This window comes from Sander lucioperca, chromosome 9, assembly GCF_008315115.2.
Source record: "Sander lucioperca isolate FBNREF2018 chromosome 9, SLUC_FBN_1.2, whole genome shotgun sequence".
NCBI classification, from domain to species: Eukaryota; Metazoa; Chordata; class Actinopteri; order Perciformes; family Percidae; genus Sander; species Sander lucioperca.
The window spans coordinates 23,778,352-23,799,887 of NC_050181.1; the positions used below are offsets into that span (position 1 = coordinate 23,778,352).

Consider the following 21,536-nt stretch of genomic DNA (forward strand, 5'->3'; position numbering starts at 1 on the left):
ATTATTATGTAAAACATTCACACGAACAGATAACGTAGCGTTCTGCCAACCAAGCTAGCGAGCTACCGCTAGTAGCTGGTAAATTAGGGGAAAGTTTGCCCATTTTCTGTTCTGCCGTACATGCAGATGAATGGCGCCAGTAGTCGGAGGTCTGCGCTTACCCGCCAGTAAATCTCCACTGGATGACTCGCTTCAGAAGGGTTGATAATCAGCAACTTTCCCTCTTTAGCATTTAGCTTAGCTCAGCGCCATTGCAACCACGAACAACACCCTCATTAATAACAACATCCTCCATAGATCTGACCTCTCTTCAAAAATCGTCAAGTCTGATTTAAAAAAACAAACGAGATGGCGACGACCAAATTGCCAAACACAAGGCTTCTAAACGGCAGTCTACAAACCAATGGGTGACATCACTGATGCTACGTCCATTATTTGTACAGTTTATGGTGCATACACAGTGCTTAGTTTTAGGTGCGTGGCACTCAGCAAAAACAACGAAAATATTTGTCACAGTGAATAAGGGGTGGGAAAAAATTAATTTATTATTGTGACTTTATTTGTGACTTTTTTATACTATTTTTGATTTATTTATTTTTTTAGCAATGATTCACGTAAATACTTTCTTTTTATACGTTACCGCCGATGGCGACTACATTATATCTGTTTCCAGCAAAACCGACCGAAAGCAGAAAATACGTGTTAAATAAATGTCAGACTGACGCATTCTTCTTGGAAAACAATTTTAGTTTTTGTTAAAGGACAAGTAAATCGCAATACTCAATGTCGCAATAAAAATCGTGATAAAAAATCAAATCGGCACCCATGTATCATGAAAGAATCAAATGAGGACTAAAAGCATATTGTCCCAGCCCTACAGTGAATAGACCTAACAGAAATGCTAATACATCTTAACACCATGTGAGACTGAATCTGGGGCAGCCTTAAATGGTCAACTGTATGATATAATGGGCTGGTTTTAGTCCTATGAACAGTGTTTTGGTGTTTCATCTTCAGTGTTGGGACTAACGCGTTACAAAAGTAACGCAGTTGCAGTAATGTATTCCTTTTTGGCATGGTTTTATTTCAGTTAGCCTAATAGCTGGTTTGATTTGCATTGAGAGATGATTTTATGGAAAGTACCCCATGCCAATCGCTAGGTATGGTGAAGGGTAGGTGATGATGTGGGGCTATTTTAATTCCAAAGGCCAAGGGAACTTTATCAGGATGCATAGTATCCTGGATCCATGAAATAACTGGCCTTTAAAAATAAAAATCTGCCTGCCTCTATGGAAATTTAACATAGGGGTGTACTTACTTATGCCCCCTCTATTTTAAGAAAGAACATTTATTTATTTATGATACATTATTCATTCACAAAGAAAATTGGTGCCCTTAAAGATTGGATTTGTCCTCATTTTTTTAATTAAGGCATTAAGATCAATTTCAAAAGATGATTTTTTCATTCCTCTTTTTAGTCAACTTTAGCATGGGTGTCCTAATTTTTTCACATGACTGTACTTCCGCATTTATTTTAGTAAAAGTAACTCAAAAGTAAGGCTAAAGTAGTGGAAAGCATTACAATTCAGAGGCAGTAATATTGTAGTATGACTAATTACCCTAAAATGACAGTAACTAGTAATCTATAATGTATTACATTTTGGAAGTAACTTGCCCAACATCATGTTCATCTTATCGTTATGTTGTGACATAAGAAGGATTAGCTTACCAATCAGCAGAGCTACACATAGCAGAATAGCCATCAGAGCTCCAGTGCTGAGGCCGACGGGAAGGAAGATGGCCTCGGCCGAGCAGGTCAGCAGCGAGCCTCCAGCCTCGCAGGAACACACTCGGATGGTGAGGGTGGCTGTGCTGCTCTGGGCAGGGTAACCACTGTCTTCAACCACGACAGGAAGAACATAGACTTCCTGCAGCTGCCGCTGGAAGCCTGTGCGTCGAGTCACAATGCCAGCGGTGTTGTCTGGAAACCAACAGAGGGTGACGTTACAACAATGACATGTCCCAGATAGTAATTATTTTCACTGTCACACCAACCTCTGAGAAATCTCAATCAAACCTTGAAAGAGTATACCAAGAATTCAAACGCATGTGTGTTTAAGTTTATTTTGAATGTGTTAAAAAATCATAAATAAATAAAATAAAAAGATAAATAAGAACATGTATATGTACCAAATGCTCTGCAAACATATATTTCAAAATTATTGTAAATTATTCTAATAAGGATTTCAATGTTCAAAAAGGAGTAGGAAGAAGTAAAAAAACAAAATCTAGTCCTACCCCCCTTTTTCTACTTTTCTACTTTAGACAATTTAATGATTCACTTATGTATATATGTATACATACACATACATGCATATATACATACTTACAGGCACAGGCACATGAAGCTGAATGCATGCAGCATAAGGTTGGCTGAAGTGTTGGCCTTTCCACTTTTAACATTACTTTCAATGTACAACAAATTAAAGCAGTGGTTTCCAAACTGGGGTGCCCGCAATTATAACAGGAGGGGCAGGGCGAGGCTAAATATATCAGTTAGGTAAGTATCGGTTCAGGCACAGTTTGGCTCCCTTTTAAATGTATCACCTCATCACCGGTATGGAAAAAAACAAAACTATCCCCAACCCTATCTGTTACATAAAAGAACTTTGTTCATGGCAGTCATCATGTGGCACACTTTTTGTTCTCCTGGCTGTATGATGCCAAGAACATGGTGTTTAAAAAGATGATTCTATCTTCCAAACTACACTGTGTGTGTGTGTGTGTGTGTGTGTGTGTGTGTGTGTGTGTGTGTGTGTGTCAGAAAAGATCCATTTCCCCCCCACTGGACCGAGATGTAGCCTGACAAGGTAGAGAGGCGCCTTGTTCCTGTCTCTCTCTCTCTCACACACACACACACACACACACACACACACACACACACACACACACACACACACACACACACACACACACGCTCCAGTTCCCCTTGGTGGCTGAAGGCCAGTGTGTCAGACTCTATCAGACGTGATGCTGCTGTATACGTACAAACATACAAAAATATAACAATGCTTGTTGGTGAGGTGTTGCAGCTGAAAACAGGAAAATGTCAGATGAGGATTTGTAAAAGCTGACCATCCCAGAGCAACATTCAGAGGCAAGAGAGACAGACACATTCAGTGAGAGTGGGAATGGGTAGAGGACAAAATGAATAGAAGCAAGGGATTTCTGTTTTCACAAAACAGTTTGTGACCCACTTCTTCTTTCCTTATAATCCCCCTCTTACTTACTTCCAAAATCTCGAACAGTGAAGTTTCTGTTGCGAAGCTCTCTGGGGGACTTGAAGAAGAACCTCTGGCCGACAGGAGGAAGGTCCTTGTCCACAGCGCTGACCGTCTGGATCACCTGGTCAGGGAGCGAACACACTCGGCTTAGCACACTGAATCAGAGAGCCCACGCAGAACTTATGAATTAAATATTGCTGGTTCAAGTCTCTTGGCTGGCAGGAAAATATTATTTCTCCCCTCCCTCAAATCCAGTAGAGCATGTTGTTACGTTTTATTAGGCACAATTTACCAATTTACAATTTACCCCCCCCCCGCCCCAAATAATCAAAACTGTCCAGTGCAAACCCCCCCCCCCCCAAAAAAAAAAAAATATTATAATTCCTTTACATAAATAAAGACATTTGCACCACAGCTTGATGCAGAAAAAGCATAACTTGTGCAGAAACATTCACCAGAATGTAGGAAATTAAGTGTTTGATAGGCTCAAAATTTCAATATTGCTCAAAAGTGGAGAGCTCAACCCCCCCAGTGTTGAACCCAAAGTTATGCCCTTGCAGTTTTTTGTATCTGATTAAGGATATAGCGCTGTGGAGAAAGGTCTGGCAAAAGACTAAGGATATTTAAAGACTTTGAATTGATCATAGGAGAGTGTTGACTATAACATGAGGTAACTCAGATCTCAAAATAATACATCTCTGTTACCCAGAGAAGCCACTTAATACCAATAATAAACCAATAATAATATTGTCGTAATATAGTGTCTATATCTGTCTTTGTGCTACATTTGCTTGTATGAAAAGTGTCTGATTGATTGATTGATTGGTTAGTGTTTCTCCTTTTCATAACATACAATCAGCAGATCGTTTCATGCAGATAGAGTTTACCTGTCCCACTCTGGAGTTTTCACAGACAAAGGTATCTGAAGGAACCGCCAGCTCAGGAGGGAACTCATTTACATCCAGGACGGTGACTGTCACGGACACTTTGGCAGACAGCAGAGGTTTGTCTGTAAGGGGCAACATGGAGTCAAGTTATGACAATACACTCAGTGACACAGCAACACCTCAGCAGAAATTACGGCTACAGTGTGTACCTTATGAGAAACCAAGGTATCTCAGTATCATATCAGTCATACTAAAAAATTCAAAGCTAAGTTATGTATTGAGCTTTGAACAGTTAAAAACAGAGCTAATATGCTTCATCCTCAGGAGTTTGTGTGTGTGTGTGTGTGTGTGTGTGTGTGAATAATAATGGATAAAGCTTCCGGGTATCTAACTCCACTGGCTCCAAAAAGAAGTCTGTTTCTACAGATGTATATTAGAAAATGACCCAGACTTCTCACTTGATTTATTTTCATATTGAGTTCATGGTCTCAATCGCTAGTTTCAAGTCTTTTTCAATACAGCATGATGTTCATTTAGTAAATTATGGCCCAATTTATTTTAAAATAGACGATAAAGTGATGCTTTAGGGACGTGGCTATACGCTGCCCTCTCAATCATGACAGAGGCTTAGCAATGCTAACAATGAATGAACTTGTTTTTGAGCATTGTCTGTCTTTTCATCTTAAACTTAACCATCTCCCTGTGTGTTTTCACTTCATCAAAGTTAATTGGAACTTTTTGGCCGCCTACAAATGTATTTTTCAGCATTCTGCACCAAGCTAGCTAGCTACCACTAGCATTAGCTGGTAATTTAAGGGATTTGCACACTGCCAAAAGCCCTCGCCACACCATGCAAAACATTTGTACCTGCCTCAGTGTGTTTCACTCCTCTTAATCTGTGGGAATACAACCCATATTCAGCATCTGACACATTACTCTTCTTCAAGTAGTCGTTAAATTTAATTAAATTGAATTATTCTTCCATCCACTACAACCAGAGAAGCAGTTCATTTGTGCTGCAATGAAAATAATACAAGGTTATAAGAAGACCTGAAAGTCCGAACCAAGTCCTGTTTTTGTACATTGTATAGCCTAGACCTACTCTATCTGTAAAGTAGCTTGAGATAACTCTTCTTATGATTTGATGCTATAAATAAAATTGAATTGAATTGAATGAATGAATAAATGACCCATGGGCACATTGAATGCTTCAGCTGTATGTTTGTGCACGTCGTGTTGACTGAATAACCTTGACTGACTGCATGTTGTGGCCTGGTTTTCTCTCCATGTACTGCTTCTTTGTCACTTGTGTGACTTTTTCTTTCACATCACCACATCAAATACTCCTATATTACACAAGACATTTAGAATGCATGGAGTTGATCACCACCGAGCACATTCATTCTTGGGAACTCTGTCTTTCAAACAAGATAGTGGCATCTAGACTGATTTTAGCAACCTGGGGGAATTTTTGATTCTCTGATTAAAAGACATACTGTACATAAGAGTGGGTCTCTGGAATTAAACTTGAATGTTGTTAATACATTTTCTGAAAATATAATGAAATACTTTTACAAAAAAATCTTTACTCAAGGTCAACTTACTAGCTTTTCTGGACCTTCCAAAAGCATGTCATGGCATACAAGAGAGTATTATATTTTCAATGGAATTCCATTGCTAGGCAACAGCCTGGAACTTTGTTAACTTCTTGTCATATGATATCATTCACATAGACTGCAACAGGAAATCAATTTGGGGCTATTTCAAATGTGTATGTTTACAACAAGTCTTAGATAATTGAAGAAATATATTTAATTTTCCTAAGTTTTTTTTAGACATTGAGACCCAACTGAGCAAAAAATTAAATTAGTAGCTTACTGAACAAAATCTAAGAATTTATTTAGTGCTGGTTCCAGTTGTATCCAAATTATGTTTCAAAAGCATTTACATCACATTATCTTAGATGCCATCTTATTCAGCCAAACCCAAAATGCTGCGGCTGTGTTCTGGCCCATTGATGTTATTTGAAACATCGGTTTTGGCCACTAGATGGAGCCAGATACTAATCAGATGTTTACATGATCCAGCTGTGTTTAAACAACTTGTCAGTTACCCTTCTCCAATTACTCCGGATCATCTTACCATTAAACTCACACAATCTCTTGAGTCGGAGGATTTAAAATGATGCTCTATGAATGAAAAAGATTGGCAGATTTGTGACTTGCTGGCCTTTTGTCTCCTCAAGGAGCTTCCAGGAGGAAATCATATGGTGCGCACTGTCTGGATGAGTTAAGCTGCTTGCCCAAATATACTAAATTTTGTTTCCACTACAGACCCTACAGCTGCACTCCAACCAAACGTGCAGCGGACTGGAGGAGAGAGAGCAAACTGCAAACTAAAGTTAGATCATAGGACATTCAACGGAGGAGCACCTTCTCTAAGAGGCTCTGACGGCTTCGATGTCGCATGGACCGCTACAAAAAATCATTCCTGCCACATTCCATAAAACTGTACAACATCTCAGCTGTGTGTGAGATAACTCTCTCTCATCTTCGGATTGCTGCTTTTCAATTTTATTGATTGAAGGTCAGTGGCTGATAGAATAGTTTAATACTTGTGCTTGGCTGGAAAAGCCACTATGTGGGGATAGTGCGCTGAGTGTGGGAGAACAACAGTACACATGCCCAAAGCTTTTGGCAATAAAGAGAAGCAAGGGCACAAATTTGATGCAAAGAGGGGCTGGTCTGTTGGCCCAGTGCAATGTGATTGGCTATTTGCCAAGCAGTAAACATCTAAACCTGTAGTAGAGGAAATGATCAGGAAAACTGTGAAGTTTACATGATTTCTTGTTAGATGGCCTGAATTCATATAGTGCTTCTATCCAAAGAACTTTACAATTACACATTCACACAAACTTACACACCTATGGCAGAAAGCAAGGAACTGAACTGGCCTAACCATTGGGATCTACCAGCACGCTACTATCATTGTCAGACCATTAACTTGTTTCCAGTCTGACTTTTTATAAATATAGAGTAATAATTATAACCTTTCATATTAAGCTCAGTTCTCTTGCTTTGGTGCACAGAGTAGATATTAACATTTTCAGAACCCATGGGGATTTCACATTTTTTTAAGAGATCAGGCTGGTGCAAACAGCTGCTCTTACACCTTCTAATTTTGGAGGTGAAATTCTGTGGAGCTTCACACGTGGTTTGTCAATGCTAACTCTCATTTCACTCCATGAAAATAACTATGTACAAAGACAAATATTGAATTGCAATACATTGAATAGCTATTGCAACAACAACAAAAATCACAATGTGATATCACAAACACATTTGGCCCTATTTTAATGATCTAAGCGTACGGCGTGAAGTGCCTGGCGCAGGTGCATTTAGGGCGTGTATGAATCCACTTTTGCTAGTTTAACGGTGGAAAAAAAGGGTCCGTGCGCCAGGCGCATGGTTCAAGAGGGTGGTACTTATTAATCATAGGTGTGTTTTGGGCGTGCAATAAACCAATCACAGTGTCATCTCCCATTCCCTTTAAAAGCCAGGCACATTTGTATCTTGGCGCATTGCTGTTATGATGGAGGATTTGCTAAGCAGGAAGGAGAGATTTTCAGGAGAAGAAACTGATCTGCTCATGCATGCATGAAAGCGCGCAAGCAGATCATATAATATACTATTTCACATTGTAAAATATTTATTTTTAATCTTTTGCATGTTTTGGGCTGCTGCGCGTCTGTGTGTGTGTAACAGGCATAGTGGGCGCACCATGTGCACGAGCCTAGGCACATTTTACTAATGCGCTGTTAAAATAACAATGAAATGCTGCGTTATTGACTGTAGACCAGGTTTTTGTTGGTCAATGGCGCGATCACTTTCCGCTGCCTCATGATAGCAATTCGCCAAGAATTTCATTTTTCATTTCATTTATTTATTTGACAGGGACAATGCAAACAGACATAGTGACAAAAACAAAGCTTGTCACTAAAGTGCTGCATAAAAGGTTTATAGCAAATGCTAATTTTCAACTCCAGTCCCTGGTAATGTAACTGAACACACCTGGGCGCGCTGGTGCATTTGCTATTTCAACGACGTGGGCGCTGGATGGCCTTAAACTAGCAAAGACACTTGCGTTGGGCTTTGTGCTGCGCTGCGCCGGGTGCAAGATAGGGCCCATTGTTTTCTCTTGATGATCAGCTCTGGGCTCTACGCTTTGTTTCAGATGCAGGGTGTAATACTTACTGACTTTGGTTGCCACTACAGTGATATTGTGCTGAACAGCTGTCTCTCTGTCCAGGTATTCATGAGTGGAAATGGTTCCTTCAACAGTGTCAATGTCAAAACAGCTGTCAGACTCTGGTTGCCATTCCAAGGAATACCTGCAGCGACAAGAGCAGTCCACATGAGAGGGAAACCAGTTACAGTGATGGGCTGGGTGCTCCGTCATCAAAGGGCTCAGATTTGAGAAATGCTTTGCACTCCCACAGTGGGAAGTAGTGAGGAAAACTTTAGCCACAGGAGAACTCATTAAAAAACAGCAAAGTGCTAGTTTTGCTGTTTTAAAGCACCAAATTAGCATATCACTTTGGTATTTTGCGGTTCAGTTTGGGACTCCCATAACTATGACCCACACAAGAAGAGCTGTATTGTTTTCAAACCAAGACTCACATAACATTGCTAAAGCTTCAATGCACCAATGGTGTACATTAATGTTTCTGCCAACGGTTACAGGCCACCGACAAGTTCTAATACAATCAAAGAATTGATTGTTTGTCAGTGCCTTCCAAAATACCAATATGACCAAAAAACATTCATATGGATGTTTTCTGATAGGCCACCTCTACGGTCTTCTAAAAAATGATGTCCTCATACAGCTAATTAACTACAGCAAATACACTGTAAAAGACATATAATGCTACCTGGATTATGTTGTGTTGCTAATCAAAATATTTGTCAAGTCCCAAAATGATGATACTGAAAATTGTTCATTGACAACATATTTCTATTTTTTTTTGTCCTGCAATATCCAATCTTACAATACCTAAACTAAAATTAACACAGGATTGAAAGTAACTTCTGGTTGAGATAAGATAAAGATCTTGTTTTTTTGTTAAATACTGAAAAAGTCAAAAGCGAAACACGTCCTGCCTTGTCTTCCAGGTCACTTTTGAGTTTTTCAGTATATAAAGGTCCAATATGTAATATATTTACTGTAATTAATCCCAAAATGACCCCAATGCATCATCAGATATTAAGGAAACATGCTAAGTTGAAATACTATCTTTTCTGACAACAATGCTAATGCCAGTATTTTCTCCTTTTGAAATTTCCGTTCTGTGACGGAATTTCTGTTTGTGTTTTGGCCTGTGTGTTGATATCAACTACCCAGTTTGACAGCCAGGCCGGGTTGCCAGATATACCTGTAAAAACGTAAACTCAGCGGGCTACAGCTGTAACGTTAGTACAGCCATGAAAGCAGCAAACAAATGAACAGGATCAACGGAGATAGATTCTATCCATCCTAAAGAAAAAACGGCATGTTTCTAACAGTTGCGTTACCAGAGACGTAACAAACCCCGGGTAAATATTGGAGATGTATTTGAAAGATGGAGACAGCTTAGAGTCCAAAGGGACGCTGAGTTGGCTAATTTCCTCCTGAACAGGTAAGCATTAGCATCTAACGTTAGCTACTCCACTGTGCTGTGGAGTAATGTCCTATGTGAGACAAGCGTCTAGCAACATTGTTGTGGATGCTGCGGTTTCAGCCTGGCAACCTCCGTGAACTTCAAGTCTGGGGAGGAGGGGGCGGGGGAAACGACTCTCTTCAGTATTTTGAATTTGTACTGTTGTAACTATTTTATACACTAGATGTCAGTATTACATATTGCACCTTAAATGAACAATTTGCTGACATGTTGAGTATCAACATTTTGGGACTTGCAAAATACATTAAATAACAACAACAGTATTTTTATTAGAATACAGCACAGGAAATGTGCTTATAAATATAGTAAATATTGGATAGAAAAACACAATGCAATTCTGCTAAATAAAACATCACATTCATTATTAATTTCACTTGTTTTCATTTTAAACAAATTGTATATCCGAATACAATACCAACCGGACTATCAGTTAAAACGGACCAAACTGCTCAGCTGTGAACGTAACCTTAGTCTGATCTTGGGAAGTGCTGGTGCAGCTGGCTCCAGGACTGGAAATTAAATAATACTAAAATGGTAATACTAAATCTAAATCATACATCTCACTGAAACAATGTTCATGCCCCCTTGTGTACTTAGACAGTGGCTATGTGCGGTACAGGGTGCTGTAAAAATTGTTCCCATTGACTAATGCATTATACTGTTACCTGACAGCACTGCTGCTGGCATCCAGGTCCTGAGCCGTCACGGAGCCGATGATGGTTCCTGGGGGAGTGTCCTCGTACACGTCCATGGTGTAGGATGCCTTGGTGAAGACAGGAGGCTCATCCGTGTCCAGGACATTTACCTTGACTGTCGCTGAGTCCTTGAAGGGCCCCAGGTGGAGGAAACGGGGGTCCAGGTGTGCGTTGGACGCCTCCACCTTGAAGGTGTATGACTTCTTGGTCTCATAGTCAAGAGTCTGCAGAAACACAAGAAGAAAGTAATGGAGAGTAGCCTGACGTCGTCATACTCTTCTAGTCAGAATATGAGTCTGATACCGCTCCATTGGGCTGTGATTATTTTCAAGTTTCAACCGAACCAGGAAAGAAAATGCCTCTGCACTCAATTGGATAGACCTACAACCAATCACAGCAACGGAGACAGACGTCACAGAAACTACAAGTCAAAGGCAGGCTTCGACAGCACTAAGGCAGAGGCGGAAGTTTCTGTGTCGTGCGGACGGGTGTGGCGATGTGTATACATACGTGATCGCGGTTCTCTGTTCCTCTTTTAAAATTGCGTTATCGATATCTTCTATAACAGACGCGATGGAAGCCATTTTTGTTGTAAACAAATTCAACCCAAGCGCTCTTTGGTGACGTGGTTGATTATGTTACTGTTGCTCATCTGTCCATCATCGTATAAAGCCCGCCCTGACAATTTGATTGGTCCGAACAGCTCTGGTTTGAGCATAGTTGCTCCACAACGGATCGAGCCCAGACCGAACTTCCCGACCTCAAATGATGTGGGCGGGGCTAAGTTCAGCTGGCATCCAGGCTAAATGAAGAGACATGGAGGGATGAAAACCATAGACAGTATATAAAATGAACCAACAGATCACGTTGCTCTGGACGGAGACCAGTGAAGGATACTAGAAGCACTTTTCCGGTGAGCGCTGAGCGTTACTGAGCAGCCTCCAACTGAGAGAGACGACGTAAATGTGACGTGAGCAACCTGTCTGAAAGTTGGAAGTCTTCTGGTAGCTGTGCCAAGAGAAATCTCAATCATTCCCAATCTTGCAGAGACGGAGAGCGTAGGTATATGTCAGGAGATAACATAGGCACGGGCTAATTATTACTAACTAAAATGCTAGTTAACATTAGTAATTAAACTTAAACAGCTAATGTAAGTCAAAACTGCCTGCGAGCTTCTCCTGTACTATACCTTAATTCCTCTACTGTAAGTCGCGTGGTTATGACACAATCGTTAGCCTATTTTTATAAAAACGTCTGCTACAGAGCCATAACGTGAGATACAAGGTAATGGAGCCTTTTATACATTGTCGTGTTGCTTTAGAAATAAACAAACGCTTCAGATGTAAAGTTATTCACTGTCAAAGTGACGTCAAATTGAATGGCAGTCAATGGAATGCTAACGTCGGGTGATCGCTTTGTAGCATCAAAATGGCGCCATAGGAGGTTCGAGCTCTGAAGCGAAGCTTACCCCCTTGATGAAAACTATAAGAGAACGGCGCTGCACAAATAGCATGAGAAAATGATCTTGTAGTTATCAGATTCAGATGTCGTAATTTAAAAGGTATCCTTATTGTTTCAGCGAATGAAATGTGCTTCCATATGTAACACACCAGTTAAAGATAACTAAAGTTAACTATCTGTAATGAAATAAATGAAAAAAGGATGCCAAACAGTTTGAAACCATACCAAAAAGAAAACTCTTGTGGTCACCAACAGCGAAGAAGACACACTGCACAATCACACACAGAGTTCAATATTTTACTTGCTGCATTTCAAACATGATGCCAGGATAACCTAGTCTTATTGTTACATAGCAAACATGCATCTTGATAAATGAATTCCTCACAGTAGAGACTTCAAAGGGAAGCATATTTGGTTATTGATGTCCAATCAAGTCTGAAGAATGCACCATTGATTGATTTGGACACAGAGGAGGTGGATTTCCATTCCTTTGCATGGTTATGCAGAGGAATTCTGTGAATGCACTGGAGAAAGATGCAGGAGACTTTGAGTCACTTTGATATGGAAATGTAGCCGCAAACTGTACCGAGACACAGTCACATACATATCAAACTCTGTCTCAAGACGCTGAATCCAATTCACATTCCTGAGATTTGACTGTCGCTCTGTATACAGTATATCAGAAATAAGACCGCGTGGATGTTTCGGCTTCCCTGAAGCTTCTACCTTCCATTGTATCACAAGGAATACAAACCGGAAAGGTTTGGAAAGCTGAGCGAAAAGGAATCATTACCCGCATAATCTCCAGCCCACACAAGCACACGTATGGCTCGGCCTTTCATCCACTTCCGAGTCACCTTGTGGGAAAGACACATATTGTCGTTTCCCACAAACACCCCTCTGTCAAGCAGCTGTATTGAGAGATAATGTAATGCCTGTGCATTCAAGCCAACACACGTGTGGAATAAATGGATCTTAGAGCAGAAAGTATCATTATATTGTATAGTAACAAGATCATTCATTTTATTTTATTAGGTTTTTGAATACCTTGAGGGAGTAATTTAAAGTGACTATATGTAACTTTTTAGTGTTTCTGATACTCATTTTTCATATAATGATCTTAAATGACCTGTAACAGCAAATGAGACAAACAGTGAGAAGAACCCTATTTTTACGTAGTTTTTCTTAGTGCCGTTGCTCGGGTCAGGACTCATTCTGATGGGCCACAGATTTTGGCTGAACACCGGAAAAGCCTGTGTTAGCGTATCCAGCCAGGAAGGTAGCAGGAGATGTATTTATATAGGCCTAATTGTATTTTAATGTTATTTTAAAAGTTATCTGCTGTAGCTTTAGCTGATACTGGGGCAGGGCCATCACAGAAAAGATGGAAATTAAACGAAGAAAAACTAAAAGGGAATGTGAAAGACGACAACTTTGGTCAGGCTTTCAACAGATGGAAACAACTAGGGAATTGTAAATGATTCAAAAACGTCCCTGAATTGACCCTCAGGTATGTAATATGTCTATTTCATTCATAAAATAACTTTAGATTGCGCGATGTGGTTGTACATCAGTAGCCGACATTAAATTACGTCCCCCTTCCATTTATTGAGGACATTTTATTCCTTTTAGTCCGTGTTTGTGTTGGCCTACTATTTTCTTTTCTCTTGTCCCCCTGTAACGTTACTTGTGTAAAGTGTCTGTGGGTTTCATGAAATGTGCTATATGAATCAAAGTTATTATTACGTTGGTTGCTACAACAATCTCTTAAAGTAGTCATATTATGCTTTTTGGCTGTTTCCCTTTCCTTTATTGTGGTATATATCTTTTTGTGCATGTAATAGGTTTACAAAGTGAAAAAACCAAAGTCCACCCCAAAGGGACTTACCATCTCCAACAGAAAACACTGTTCACAAACTGCTCCAAACAGCTCTATTGTAGTCCAGCCTTTACTTCAGAGACGAACGTGTTCACTTTGTAATGCTCACACGTTATAATGCTCACCTAGCTGCTAGCATGGCACGCCCTCATACTCTGCTCTGACTGGCTAGTAGTCGTTACCTAGATATTGTCAGGACATGCCCTCATACTCTGCTTCTGACTGGCTAGTAGTCCTTACCTAGCTACTGTGCAAGTGCGACTCCCAACAAAGATGGAACAGAAGTGAGATGTCTCACTCTGTAGCTAAAACAGAGAGCTCAACACACAGGGTGAAAAGAGGAGCTGCAGCAATGTGCAGTACAACAAAAATATGGTGTTTTTGGAAAATTAAACCATGTAAAACTATTCTGATATAACCTCTAAATACAATTATGAACCTGAAAATGAGCATAATATGAGCACTTTAATGCTTTGGCTTGTAACACAGTTACAGTGATACCCGGTTTATCTCACGATGCATCCAAAGTAGGCTAAGTTACCGTATGCAACACTTCAAATGCAACGATCCGGTAACGCCACCTTAGTAATAGACTGTGGGTAATAAAGCACCGTAAAGAGAAGACCTGTACGACAGCAGGTGTGGTATAAACACTACCGCTTTGTCCAGAGCGGCCGCTAGAATCAACACAAACTCTTTAAATACACATAAAATTTGAAAAAAGGGCGAGTCCATTATTTTTTATTTTTAAGGTTTTTATATCATTCTTGCTTTCATGTGTCACATTTCATTTCATTGTCTTTTTTTAAATGCCCTTCATGTTTTTTTTTATTTTATTGCAAATATTTATATTTATATGCTTATGTTGTCCTTGCTCTACTTTGTTTTGTGTCTTTTGTCCTCTTGTTTTAATTTACCCAATTTTTTTCTTGCTAATGTTTGGCCCCACCATTTAGCTCTCTTGACCTCTATTGACTCTGGGTACCTTGCTTTTGCCTTGCTTTGTCTGTTTGTATTATTATTATTATTATTATTATTATTATTATTATTATTATTATTATTATGTAGTTTTTTTTCTGTAGTGTTCCTTATGTATTCAAATCCAAACATTCACATTTTGGTCGAAGTACGTATGTTTAAGCACCAAAATGCTGTTTTTCCAAGCCCTTCTTGAAACTTTTCCCATGTGACCTTAACCTAGGTTTCTGTATGATGACGTTGCTTCACAACATCAGTACCATACAGCGCAGTTTAGTACAGTACTCTCTTCAAATCCATCAGACTCCATTGACAAAAACAGTCATTTCACCTCGCAGAACACATGAGAACTCGCAGAACTCGCAGAACTCGCTGGTTTAGCGTTACCACCATAGATATAGTTCTATATCTATGGTTACCACTGCCTCACGTGGCGTCCAAAGCAGTAACATTGCTTAGCTTTTGTGCCACCTCTGCATATTACAATAAGATAATCCAAGCCAAACATTATGCCCACTACCTTTTTTGTGCTCTTTTATTTTTTGTTTTGGTTGTTTGTTTGGCTTTTAGTCTAGTTTCCCCTTTTGTCTTGTACAGTGTCGTATGTGTCTTCATTTTGATCACTCTTTAGTTATTTTCATCTTGCAGGAATGAGATAGTTGATTAAAATGTAGAGTTGTGTTTAGCAGTTTGGCATTTCTGAGCACATAAAGCCAGCAGCGACATGCAGTGCAATTTACAGACCCTTCACCTGTCTCTCATTAATAATCTTTCATTTTGTTCATTGTGTTTATCCCTCTGAACTCATTACTCTAAGCAAATCCTCTTAGACTGGCGACGTCTACAGGAAGACAGACAGAAAGGACAGGACACTGTCTGACCCTGTCTGAACCGCTGCCGTCCACACACGCACACGCACACACACACACACACACACACACACACACACACACACACACACACACACACACACACACACACACACCAAGGACTGTGCCTGTAACTAGTGCTTTTTATTTATTGATTTATTTTTAAAGTTGTACTTACACAAGCATCACTTCTGGCACAGCTTTTATTTATTAATTAGTTATATTTTAACTACATATAGTTAAGTAGCTGCGCTACAGAGGAAAGTGTCTCCTGCCTGACCTGAACTTGTAGACTAGTAAAAACCTCTCCTGGATCAATAGAATTCACTCTGCGTTTGACTCGGCTGACACATGGACTTGTAGGGTTAAGTGAGGGGAAGGGAAAGGGAAGAGAGGGCTGATTGGCAATGAGGGAGCCTGGGAGGATTAACTGATTGGCATCTTTCCCCAGACAGCAGAGAGGAACAGGAGCCTGGAGAGAGGAGAGTAGTTGTAGTGTAGTGAGTGTCCGATAGAGCGGCAATATGCTACTACACTATACAACTGTTGACATGTCACATGGACCATTTTGACATGGACAATGCACAGCTCCTTAGCAGTACCAGAGTTAGCTATAAGCAAATTTCCATCCGTAGTAAAGTGAGAGTAAGAGTGAGAGAGTAAGGCTTCATGGAGGATTAACTAAGTCAAAGAGGCTTTAAAGGTATAATTTGCAGTGCTTTCCTCAAAAACAATGTAAAGACTAATACAAAAGTAATCCATCTCAATTATCACTTATGACCCACTAGAAGTGTGTGGTTGTGTCTGTATCTGCAGAGACCCTGCCCTCTGCCCTGGGTGTTCTTGTTTCTTCTTACTTTGCTGTGTGCGGGACGTTTCTGGGTGTGGTCAAAGAGCCTTTGGGCCCCACGTGGGTGTGTAACCCCCAGCCAATAACAGCCTGCAGGGTGTGCAGCCCATTGTCATTTGCCAACCGCCATTTTGCCCCTCAGTGTCTCGTATTGACACATCATTAGCTGTGCTGGCTATCCTAACAATGAGTAAGGAAAGTGGTCAGAGAAGAAAAGTGCAAAGCTAGACATTTAAAATAAAACTCACCCTAGCATTACTTTTTATTAATAGATTTGCTGTGGCTGTCGTCTGGCTCTGAACACCTGAGGTGGCTTTATGGATGCTGGCTACTGTCCCTCACTGCAGTTATGTTCTAAAGCACAAATAAACACCCACACACCTCCGCGGAAAGTTGCCATATTGCTGGATTTGGAGTGAATGCAGAGCTTTATCCTGTCTAATTCTGTGTGTGTCTGTCAGTTAGACCTGAGCGTCGATATGAGACCCTAATATATACTGTAAAAAGAGCTTGATGGAGTTTTAAGCCCCCAACATCGACTTCAAGGCAGCCCTGCGACCGTTGACTTCAAGGCACCTAACCCTAACCTTAACCCTAACCCTAACCAGTGCCTAATCCTAGTGCCTTCCAGGCAGCGCTGCCTGGAAGACGACGTTGGGGGCTTAAAACACGAAACACCGTAAAAAAACTACTACTGTTGGAGGCCTTTCACTATTTTCCACTGTAGCTACAGTTCAGTGATTTGCATGATCCACTAATTTAGATGTGATGATGGGCTCTTTACAACATGTTGGAAAGCAATAGTAAAGGCTGTATTTTGTGGGGAATATGACTTTCAGAATTATGAAAAAGAAATGTGGGAGATGTTTGGTGGTTCTTAAAATCCCATTGACAGGACTACTGCTGTAAACAGATAACAAAAAATCTGACAGGCTGCTTCAGTCATATCAGAGACATCAGAAGACTTTGCTGCATAAATAGGCCTGAACATCAGTCCAACGTTTGGCCACACTCTTTTATCACAGTCTGATGTATCCTAAATATATTCCAAAATGCTATCATCCTGTCACTCACTTCCGGAATTTGGGAGACTTGTTAAACAAACATGTGATTAAAAAGGTCAGACAGATAATTTCACTCTGCAGCAGGGGCGGAGCGAAGGGGTGGCTTCTGGGGCCCCATCCCCGAATGTTTTCTCAAAAGACCAGAATCTTTTTAGGGATTTAAAATAACTTCAACTTTTCCTGATTTCCCCTCAGTCCCTCTGATGTTGTTTACGTCAAATTCTCTACCCTACGTACTGTACATTATTAAATAGTAACATCATATCTCTAGGTGGCAGGAGTGAACATAAGTTATCCTCAGCATTTGTTGTGTTCTGGTTTCAGAATGATGTAGAGATCAATAGATACCAAACTGGACGTAGGCTATACCGGATGATTCTTTCCTTGTCAACTATCATGTTATTCCCAAATGATATACAGATGTTTAGGCATTCTTATATCAAATTTCTTGAAAAATAGTGCATATAGTTGCCGTAAATGGAACATGCTCCCGGACCCCCTGTAGATTGGGCTGCGCCCCAAATGTTTACAACATCTGGCTCTGCCCCTGCTCTGCAGCCTAAGGGCCCAATTTTAACGAACTAAGCGCACAGCGTGAAGCGCCTGGCACAGGTGCGTTTAGGGCGTATACAAATCCACTTTTGGTAGTTTAACGGTGGAAAAAAGGGTCCGTGTGCCAGGGGCATGGTTCAAAAGGGTTGTACTTAATTAATCATAGGTGTGTTTTGGGCGTAACATGCAATAAACCAATCAGTTTGTGTCATCTCCCATTCCCTTTAAAAGCCAGGCGCGTTTGGACCTTGGCACATTGCTATTATGATGGTAGATTTGCTGAGCAGGAAGGAGAGATTTTCAGGAGAAGAAACTGATCTGCTCGTGCGTGAAGTGAATGCACCGAGCAGATCATATCTTAATACTATTTCACATAGTAATATTTTTATTTGTAATCTTTTGCATGTTTGTGTGCTGCTGCGTGTCCCTGTGTGTGTAACAGGCATAGTGTGCGTGCGCTGTGCACGAGTCTAGCCGCATTTTACCAATGCGCTGTTAAAATAACAATGAAATGCTGCGCTGTTGACTTTAGACCAGGATTTTGTTGGTCAATGGCACGATCACTTTCCGCTGCCTCAAGATAGCAATACGCCAAGAATGCACCTGAACACACCTCCCTGTAAGACCCGCATGCCCATGGGCGCACAGATGGGCACAGGTGCATTTGCTATTTAAACGACGTAGGTGCTGGACGGGAAGTTGACAACTGCGTCGGTCTTAAACTAGCAAAGACACTTTGCTAGTTTCGCTTTGCGCCACGCTGCGCAGAGTGCAAGATAGGGCCCTCTCAGTCTGTGCTGTTCTGTGCCGTTTTATACTTTAATGATTCAGAAGTTATCTTAAATGAGGGACAATTATGATTAAAACTAAAGGAGGACTCATCTAAACATGTAAGATTCACAAAACAAGGTTTACGTTTATTCCCAAGTCAAACTTTCAGCCTGTAAATCACAAACGTGGCACGTCTACCTGAGCAGTCCACCCACTCACTAAATCTCTTTCAACAGTGGCGGAACCTTTTCCTTTTGAACAATGACAAGTTCCTTAGGTGTTCAGTGCACATGAAAAAGTGTCATGTCCTCAGTTTGTAACCCTGTTGCGTGTCATTTCCCTTTTCTATAATAAAGCACACTGGGGGACAATGCATCAGGTATCTCGTCAGAGCTCTGGGTCTACCTGTATGCTCTGGCTCATTTGTGTCTTTTGCCATTGAAATGTCATTTGTTTATACCTCTTAAACAATACTTTAAATACTGACATACACAAACACTAAGACTTCCACCCAGAGCAGGTAGAAACACACCCGGGGCATGTTGTATGGAATCATAAAATATTACCATGGAATCTTCATAAAATATTACCATGGAATCTTCATAACCTTCATGACCGATTGCCGACCCTCGTTAACCGATCACTAACCGTTAACCCTTGTGTTGTCTTCCCATCAACCATCAGCTCTTGGCGCTTTTTCCGATGTTTTTTTTAACGCTTTTTTTTTTTTTTTTAAATTCATGGCCAGTAAACCTAATTATACAAAAAAAATGTAATAAAAAAAAAAATAATAATTAGCGCTTTTGTCGATATTTTTTTAGTTTCTTCCGAGGTTTTTGTCACTTTTTTAAACAACATTTTTCACGTGTTTTTAATAGTTAAGATCAGAGGATGTGGATGGATAATTACAGACATATCAAAGTTTAGTCAGGATACTGTCTTGAAACCATTTAAACAACATTTTTAAATGCCATACAATTGAATAAAACAACCAAAATTCTATGAAAGTAATCATTCATTTTATCTGAAGAACATTGTATGGCATCCATGTTATTTTTAGGCAATTAGGTTGAAAGAAACCCAAGTTCCTGATATATTGACCCGAGGAAAACACAAGGGTTAAAAGACAAGCTGGCAATTTCACCAGTTCACCTTTCCGAGAGGCTCAGACATACTTTTCGTGTTCCGTGGACAGCTGCGGACTTGTACCGGTCGCACAACCACGATGTTGCGGGCATTGTCGTGGACTCAAGCAGCCACTTTCCTAGAAACGATTGCATTTCCACGCAACCAACACAAGTCCACAGCAGTCCACGGAGCCTGAGCCCATCTCCACTGCATCCACCTGCGCGGTTATCAGCTGTGTGTCTGCCTGGCATACTTTGTGTGTAGGACTGGCAATTTAACCCGCCAGCCCTCATTGATATAGTGGCATGTGTCACCCTTTCAGCAGAGAGCCACGAACGAAATGTAGCAGTTAGAGCAGTTAAAACTAGCAGAAGAGCTATAGCCTATTTTTATTTTTGTTTTAATGATATTGTTTTTAACTGTTTAACTGAGTATTAATCGGTCAAAATTCTAATTGGTAGTTAACGGTTAAACAGTTAATCATTAACACAAGCTGTTGTTGTAGCAATATTGAGTCAATATATGAACATTCCTGTCCATATACTGTACTATTTTCTAGATATTTTTGTAATTGTAATTTTAATTTATTTATTTAAACAGAGACAGAAGGCAGAAAAACATTAATAGATGTCTTGTGCCAGATTGTAGCAAATTGCTAATTTCCGCCCGTAGTCCCTGGGCAGGTAAATGGCACATTAAAATACAGACAAAGTATTTACAGTACAACATATAAAATACAGATACATAAAGTCATAAAAATCTACAGACATTATTGTCCCTCTACCCCACCCCAAAAACACACAGTAATGTAGCACATCAATTTTCTGGTGGGAGCAAGTCTGCTCAGTTAACAACCAATGCTTTGCTAAGCGTGAAAATGAGTGCAAGTTAGTGCATGAAATTAGCTCTGTAGGAAGAGTATTCCACTGATTTATAGCCACATAGGAGAATGATGTCCTCCCAAATGCAGTTTTGCGTTGTGGAAGACTACATTCACCCCTTGTGGCTGATCTAGTTACCCATAAAAGGATACTTGAAGGACCAAGGGTAAAGTATGCTTTTTCTTTGACAGTACAGATGTGTCCCATTTTTCACAATAATCCCATCCTACCTGTTTACCCTTGCTCATCCCTGTCAGTGATGCTATCCTGCATCCAGAGAAACACTATCTTATCCAATTTCAAGGACTGCCTTTAAACATTGCCTCTCAGTTTGCACATGCACACGCTACATGATACTGAATGCAGAGGAGGCACCAGCTAACAGCTATTGAGCCAAAACCAAAGTCTGAACTGACTGTTTTAATACACTGCTACTATACTTGTCTAAAAGGCAACATGTATTATTAATAGATTTATGACTTCCCTCATATCAAAAAACGAGAAACGAAAAAGAGACGCAG

At 40.3% G+C, this 21,536-nt stretch overlaps 1 protein-coding gene and 1 long non-coding RNA gene across 2 annotated transcripts in view; one reads left to right on the forward strand and one right to left on the reverse strand.

Moving 5' to 3' along the window:
* LOC116043989 (cadherin-12-like) overlaps window positions 1–21,536 on the reverse strand; it is a 76,936-nt gene that overhangs the window by 15,528 nt on the left and 39,872 nt on the right. The window contains exons 8-12 of the mRNA XM_036005475.1: window positions 10,553–10,806; window positions 8,425–8,561; window positions 4,172–4,293; window positions 3,291–3,405; window positions 1,730–1,981 (exon numbers count right to left, since the gene is read on the reverse strand). Coding sequence (XP_035861368.1) covers window positions 1,730–1,981; window positions 3,291–3,405; window positions 4,172–4,293; window positions 8,425–8,561; window positions 10,553–10,806 — 880 coding nt within the window. The remainder of the gene's footprint in view (window positions 1–1,729; window positions 1,982–3,290; window positions 3,406–4,171; window positions 4,294–8,424; window positions 8,562–10,552; window positions 10,807–21,536) is intronic.
* On the forward strand, window positions 431–20,886 carry LOC118495920. The gene is made up of 3 exons (XR_004898375.1): window positions 431–442; window positions 11,701–11,709; window positions 20,737–20,886. It is a non-coding gene; the product is annotated as an uncharacterized LOC118495920 (long non-coding RNA).